Raw genomic sequence first — 8115 nt, forward strand, 5'->3', positions numbered from 1 at the left:
TTCTCTCTTACACATCCTGTTATTCTCTTACATATAGTAACATTCTGTTTCACACATACTATTTGTCTCTTACATATATTGTCATACTTTAGTATGATGGTGCATATAAGACGGTATTTTTGTGTGTGTAAGAGTGTATGCCAGTTTATGTGCAAGAGTATAATGGTGTATATGTGAGAGTATAATGGTGTATATGTGAGAGTATAATGGTATATATGTGAGAGCATAATGGTGTATATGTGAGAGTATAATGGTGTATATGTGAGAGTATAATGGTGTATATGTGAGAGTATAATGGTGTATATGTGAGAGTATAATGGTGTATATGTGAGAGTATAATAGTGTATATGTGAGAGTATAATAGTGTATATGTGAGAGTATAATGGTATGTATGTGAGAGTATAATGGTATATATGTGAGAATATAATGGTATATATGTGAGGTCATGGCGTGTATGTGAGATCAAGTATGAATTAAGGCCTATACGGCCTCTCATAGGAGAGAGAGGATGATGAGGTGGAGAGAGAAAAGCCATGGCAGTTGGAGAAGCAGTGAGGAAGCTTGTGAAGACACGACAAAAAGGGGTTGAACAGGCGCTTCAAACATCTCTGCAGGAGCACTGCTACATTATTTCTGTCACAGCACATTTTCCTGCGCTGACATTGACGAGAGACAAAACTAATTTTAGACGGTGTTACGTGCTGTGTCTCGGGTCAGGGGACAGAGCGGAGTACCGCTCACACACCAGACAGACGAGGCCACACACCAGCCAGGGACAAACACCCACAATCTGTGCTCAGAGTTTACACTTTAATCATCAGCAGACGCGTTTCCCCCAAGGCGACATACAAATTGTGCATACTAGAAGGAGAAGACAAACAGAAGGGAGGTTCTTGTGGGAATATTTAATTCAAGTTTTTCGGTGGACAGATTCAACGACTGGTCTGGACAAGTCATACCGGTCAAAGATGCTGACATGATGATGTGAAGTGTGTTTTCCTTGACAGTCCTACACGTCCACAGAGCTGAACGTCTCTCTAGCTCAGCACTACAGAGCTGAATGTCCCTCTAGCTCATTACATCATTAAATCATTATCGCCTGTGTGAATGTACGTTTTGGATAAGTGCTTTCATGCTTGGATTTAATTTTCAGTGATTGCTCCTGGATTTGCATGTGTCAACTAATGTAACCGTGTGTGTCTCTGTGTGTGTCTCTGTGTGTATCTCTGTGTGTGTCTGTGTGTGTCTCTGTGTGTGTCTCTGTGTGTGTCTCTGTGTGTATCTCTGTGTGTGTCTGTGTGTGTATCTCTGTGTGTGTCTGTGTGTGTCTCTGTGTGTGTCTCTGTGTGTGGACAGTTTTTCGGTGGACAGATTCAACGACTGGTCTGGACAAGTCATACCGGTCAAAGATGCTGACATGATGATGTGAAGTGTGTTTTCCTTGACAGTCCTACACGTCCACAGAGCTGAACGTCTCTCTAGCTCAGCACTACAGAGCTGAATGTCCCTCTAGCTCATTACATCATTAAATCATTATCGCCTGTGTGAATGTACCAACAAGCAGAACCAATCACATCTGTGAGAGGAGTTAGTGGGTGTGGCTTCTCCTTCAGAGCTGACACCACCCAGACTGAGAAAAACATGAATGCAGCTCTGAGCCGTTCATCCCTCCTGTAAGCTGTGTGTCTAATTAAGCCCCTCTGAAAGAGCTATCCCAGCAACTCCAGAGCTGCTAATTGGTTCGCCGTCCTACCATGCTTCTTGGACATGTGTCAAGCGCTGGAGCAGAGAGCAATCGCAGTAACTATTTTTAAAAGGTGACTTTGGGGTTTGGCTCCTTACAGGGATAGTTAAAGTGTGTGTGGGGGAGTGTGGGAATGTACAGTTAGGTCCATAAATATTTGGACATTGACACAATTTTCATCATTTTGGCTCTGTATACCACCACAATGGATTTGAAATGAAACAATCAAGATGTGCTTTAAGTGCAGACTTTCAGCTTTAATTTCAGGGTATTTACATCCAAATCAGGTGAAAGGTGTAGGAATTACAACACATTTTATATGTGGCCCCCCCTTTTTAAGGGACCAAAAATAATTGGACAAACTAACATAATCATAAATCTAATTGTCACTTTTAATACTTGGTTGCAAATCCTTTGCAGTCAATGACAGCCTGAAGTCTGGAACCCATAGACATCACCAGACGCTGGGTTTCGTCCCTGGTGATGCTCTGCCAGGCCTCTACTGCAACTGTCTTCAGTTCCTGCTTGTTCTTGGGGCATTTTCCCTTCAGTTTTGTCTTTAGCAAGTGAACTGCATGCTCAATTGGATTTAGGTCAGGTGATTGACTTGGCCATTGCAGAACATTCCACTTCTTTGCCATAAAAAACTCTTTGGTTGCTTTCGCAGTATGCTTCGGGTCATTGTCCATCTGCACTGTGAAGCGCCGTCCTATGAGTTCTGAAGCATTTGGCTGAATCTGAGCAGATAATATTGCCAGAAACACTTCAGAATTCATCCTACTGCTTTTGTCAGCAGTCACATCATCGATAAATACAAGGGAACCAGTTCCATTGGCAGCCATACATGCCCATGCCATAACACTACCTCCACCATGCTTCACTGATGAGGTGGTATGCTTTGGATCATGAGCAGTTCCTTCCCTTCTCCATACTCTTCTCTTCCCATCATTCTGGTACAAGTTGATCTTGGTCTCATCTGTCCATAGGATGTTGTTCCAGAACTGTACAGGGTCTTTTAGATGTTTTTTGGCAAACTCTAATCTGGTCTTCCTGTTTTTGAGACTCACCAATGGTTCACATTGTGTTCACTTGTGGTGAACCCTCTATATTTACTCTGGTGAAGTCTTCTCTTAATTTTTGACTTTGACACAGATACGCCTACCTCCTGGAGAGTGTTCTTGATCTGGCCAACTGTTGTGAAGGGGTTTTTCTTCACCAGGGAAAGAATTCTTCTGTCATCCACCACAGTTGTTTTCCGTGGTCTTCCAGGTCTTTTGGTGTTGCTGAGCTCACCAGTGCGTTCTTTCTTTTTAAGAATGTACCAAACAGTTGATTTGGCCACACCTAATGTTTTTGCTATCTCTCTGATAGGTTTGTTTTGATTTTTCAGCCTAACGATGGCTTGCTTCACTGATGGTGACAGCTCTTTGGACTTCATATTGAGAGTTGACAGCAACAGATTCCAAACACAAATACCATACTTGAAATGAACTCTAGACCTTTTATCTGCTCCTTGTCAATGAAATAACGAACTCCCATGAGGGAATAACATACACCTGGCCATGGAACAGCTGAGCAGCCAATTGTCCAATTACTTTTGGTCCCTTAAAAAGGGGGGGGCCACATATAAAATGTATTGTAATTCCTACACCGTTCACCTGATTTGGATGTAAATACCCTGAAATTAAAGCTGAAAGTCTGCACTTAAAGCATATCTTGATTGTTTCATTTCAAATCCATTGTGGTGGTATACAGAGCCAAAATGATGAAAATTGTGTCAATGTCCAAATATTTATGGACCTAACTGTATGTCTGTTTGTGTGCGCACAGGCAGTTGTCGCTGGTGGCACTTTTCTCCACAAACACTCGCCAGCAGATTATACAGCCAGCGGATGCACACCAGGTCCCTGTTGCTATGATACCAGATAGTAATATTGGAATTGAATACTAATTACAGTAACCATCAAATTCCCTCAGTCTGGGCAGTAATGGATGGAATGAGAGACAGAGCTATGGATTTGGCTGACTGGCAGATGAGGATGAGAGGAGAAACTGCCGATGCAGAAAGAAAGAAAAAGAATGAAATAAAAAGCAGGGGGACAAATAATTTCCTATCGTTGTGTTTCTGCTGACGGTGAAGGGCTCTTTACCACTCTTTCTCTCTCTCTACCTTTCTCTACCCTTCTCTACCCCCTTTTACCTCTCTCTAACTCTCCCCTCCCCTCATTAGCAGTTCAGAAATAAGAACAAAGAGTTCTAGAATGCTCAGAACAGATAGAACGGAACACACCGGAACTGCCTCTGGAACATTCGTAGAGGCTTCAGTAAACATTCCAGCTTTCGTCAGGTGGAAGAGGCAACCTTCCGACCGGGAACAATAAAGCTGAGTTGCATTTTGAATAACGCTGTAGTGGAACTGAAAAGACCCAAGCAAAGTCCATGGGGAAAGATGTCCCACTGAACAGCTGTGAATCAACTCTGCTGCAGGAAGAGGTGAGCTATCCCTTGTCTCAGGACCAATACTGACTAACAGGTAAGGAAACATACAACACACCTAGGTCCTGACCTCCCTGGGTGTCTGGCTCCCAGGGCCCAGGTCCAGAGAGCCTTCACCTCAGATCTGACCAGCTCTGGAGGTCATCTACATGCTGCAAGGTTCAGACCTCAGATCTGACCAGCTCTGGAGGTCATCTACATGCTGCAAAGTTCAGACCTCAGATCTGACCAGCTCTGGAGGTCATCTACATGCTGCAAGGTTCAGGCACGACCGCTACGCTGCTGAGCACAGGCGGACAATCAGTCAATAAAGTAAAGATCTTGGAATGCTAAACGTGTCTTTGGAGCTGTGTCTTCCGAGACTGAAACACACACACACACACAGTGCAGGGTGGAGAGCGAGGGCAGTGCATTAGAGCAAGACTCAGCCTTGTAAATAAGTATTTCTGACAGTTGCATTCACAAAGGCTGCTGCTAAGATATTCAGATAAGCCTGGCTAGTCTTTTATTCATGCTCAGCCGTTTCACTATAGTGCTGCCCTGTAGTGGCTCGTCTGAGACTGGAGGAGGAGGGAGACCCGTGTCAGTGTACACACACACACACAGAAACAAAGAGAGAGAAACACATAGAGAAACACACACCACACTGACACAAAAGGAGATACAAACACACAATGAGAGACACACACAGAGCGATACACACACACACACACACAGAGCGATACACACACACACACACAGAGCGATACACACACACACACACACAGAGCGATACACACACACACACACACAGAGCGATACACACACACACACACACACACACACAGAGCGATACACACACACACACACACACAGAGCGATACACACACACACATCTGTGAGGTTCTCCCATCCAATTACGCTGATCTACAGAACGACCTCTGGTGTTCTGGAGGGGCCGTGTTAACGGTTCACCTCAGCAACAGAGGGCCACACAGCAGCAGAGCTCACCACAGGGCTGGCCTGGGTCTGGAGCTCACCACAGGGCTGGCCTGGGTCTGGAGCTCACCACAGGGCTGGCCTGGGTCTGGAGCTCACCACAGGGCTGGCCTGGGTCTGGAGCTCACCACAGGGCTGGCCTGGGTCTGGAGCTCACCACAGGGCTGGCCTGGGTCTGGAGCTCACCACCAATTTTTTGGGTCAACATTTTTTGCCTCTAATTTATTGGCCTCTAATGTATTGCCCTCAGAAAAAAATATTTACCTAAATTTTTCAAAGACTACCAGCCACCACTGATTATATACATACGTAGGCCTATAGTGTATATATATAGATTTCGGAAGATATGAAGAAATGAGAGCTCCAGGGAGCGGGGTTGGCCTGCTGTACTCACGGACGTCAGCTTTGGCAGGAGACGGGTGGTTGAGTCTCTCCAGAGAGTCGCTGCTGCCCTCCTTCAGAACGTAGTCAAAGTTGAGGATGAACATCATGACCACGCCCTCCTCGTTCTTCACCGGGATGATGTGTGTGATGCACAGGAAGTCCGAGCCTTAGGGGAGGAAGTGACACGTGGGTTTGGGTTCTCAACACAACTTCACACACTTTGACATTCAAGTGATGTTTGGTTGAACCAGAGAGAGTGTGTGTGAGGAGGAAACTGGAGAGGAACACAGTGAAGATCAGAGGGTTTTGTTTTTATAAAGATCCTTTGATGTTCTTCTGCTTTCTCCTGATGACTCTCACACGCAAAAACAAGTTTCATGTTTAAGAGAATATTTCATTAATAAAAACAAGACATTATTGTACTCATCACACACCTCTACTCCAAGTCTGAGTCAGGGAGAAGGAGAGACAGTTATTTTAGATGTAGTCATTTAGCAGACGCTCTTATCCAGAGCGACTTACAGTAAGTACAGGGACATTCCCCCTGAGGCAAGTAGGGTGAAGTGCCTTGCCCAAAGACACATCGTCATTTGGCACAGCCGAGAATCAAACCGGCAACCTTCGGATTACTAACCCGATTCCCTAACCGCTCAGCCACCTGATTCCATATTTAAAAGCTCTCATCACGTGGCGGATTAGACACATTGCGTTTTGGATAAGTGCTTTCATGCTTGGATTTAATTTTCAGTGATTGCTCCTGGATTTGCATGTGTCAACTAATGTAACCGTGTGTGTCTCTGTGTGTGTCTCTGTGTGTATCTCTGTGTGTGTCTGTGTGTGTCTCTGTGTGTGTCTCTGTGTGTGTCTCTGTGTGTATCTCTGTGTGTGTCTGTGTGTGTATCTCTGTGTGTGTCTGTGTGTGTCTCTGTGTGTGTCTCTGTGTGTGTCTCTGTGTGTGTCTCTGTGTGTGTGTGTCTGTGTGTGTCTCTGTGTGTGTCTCTGTGTGTGTGTCTCTGTGTGTGTCTCTGTGTGTGTCTCTGTGTGTGTCTCTGTGTGTGAAGGGGTCGATATACTGTCCCGCAAGCCATTTCATTGATCAAAGCACAAATGAGAAACATTACATTTCCCAGACATAATTATATAATCCATAATTTAGCTAATGAGAGTGTCTTTTCCAGCACTATTCATTATCAGCACAACAGTGTGCCATGGCTGAGGAAAGCATGGTGGTGATCCCAGTGATAACATCCTTCATGATTTTGTTTTGCTCCTATTACGGCAATTTGATTCATTGGCATCATCTGAATCCCTATTTGAATCTATCCCATTAGAGTCATCTCAGTAGGAGGTCTAGATAGCCTGCAGTTGCCTCTGTTGCCCTATTAACACGTTAATGATTCAGATTAATTAAAGTTAAGCCTTCTGGGAGTTTGAATCATCCTTAAAAATAGATTTTAATGCTCATAAACAGGCACTAAGGTGAAGTTTCTTTCAACAATGACAGAACAATACACCAGGAATACATCTCTGGTGTACTCTAAGCCGGTAAAAGAATGTGTCTAAACATATACATTGTTTGCATTTCTCATCGGAAATTATCGATTTTGCTTGTGGGAAAGTGAGAAGATCTAGTTTGGCCGGAGTGTGGAAGTCCAAAAATGATCTGTGTGTTAAGGACACACATCTCACACAGCGGTGAGGAAATGTAATTAATGTGCCTGTGATGCCAGGCTCATGTTTTATATATAGATGATCCTCGCCTCGGATCTCTCTCTCTCTCTCTCTCTCTCTCTCTCTCTCTCTCTCTCTCTCTCTCTCTCTCTCTCTCTCTCTCTCTCTCTCTCTCTCTCTCTCTCTCTCTGTCTCTCTCTGTCTCTCTCTGTCTCTCTCTGTCTCTCTCTGTCTCTCTCTCTCTCTCTCTCTCTCTCTCTCTCTCTCTGTCTCTCTCTGTCTCTCTCTGTCTCTCTCTGTCTCTCTCTCTCTCTCCTTCAAAGTCACACGCCTTCTATTTATAGCTCCTCCTCATAGAGTCCACAACACTACCAGCCAGCGCACATTTCTGAGAGGACACACATGCACACGCACACACACATGCACGCACACACACACACACACACACACACATGCACCAGATCCTTCACATACCCCCCACACACACACACACAAACACAAGTACACACACACTTACAAACGGGTACCTTCACATGAATGCACAAACACCTACACACACTATCACACCTCAGCAACAAGTCGAACAACAGCGGGAACAGCTAGTGGCTCCATAGTGAGGCTGTGTGGTGAGGCTGTGTGGGGAGGCTGTGTGGTGAGGCTGTGGTGAGGCTGTGTGGTGAGGCTGTGTGGTGAGGCTGTGTGGGGAGGCTGTGTGGTGAGGCTGTGTGGGGAGGCTGTGTGGTGAGGCTGTAGTGAGGCTGTGTGGTGAGGCTGTGGTGAGGCTGTGGTGAGGCTGTGTGGGGAGGCTGTGTGGTGAGGCTGTGGTGAGGCTGTGTGGTGAG

General features: G+C 45.2%; 1 protein-coding gene across 5 annotated transcripts in view; it reads right to left on the bottom strand.

Moving 5' to 3' along the window:
• The window catches only part of kcnh7 (potassium channel, voltage gated eag related subfamily H, member 7), a 55317-nt gene that overhangs the window by 33233 nt on the left and 13969 nt on the right, over positions 1–8115 (bottom strand). For all 5 annotated transcript variants that reach the window (XM_062447353.1, XM_062447352.1, XM_062447356.1 and 2 more), the window contains exon 3: positions 5613–5768. In XM_062447353.1, the coding sequence (XP_062303337.1) occupies positions 5613–5768 (156 nt within the window). The remainder of the gene's footprint in view (positions 1–5612; positions 5769–8115) is intronic.

The sequence above is a fragment of the Osmerus eperlanus genome, chromosome 21 (genome assembly GCF_963692335.1).
Source record: "Osmerus eperlanus chromosome 21, fOsmEpe2.1, whole genome shotgun sequence".
Taxonomy (NCBI): domain Eukaryota; kingdom Metazoa; phylum Chordata; class Actinopteri; order Osmeriformes; family Osmeridae; genus Osmerus; species Osmerus eperlanus.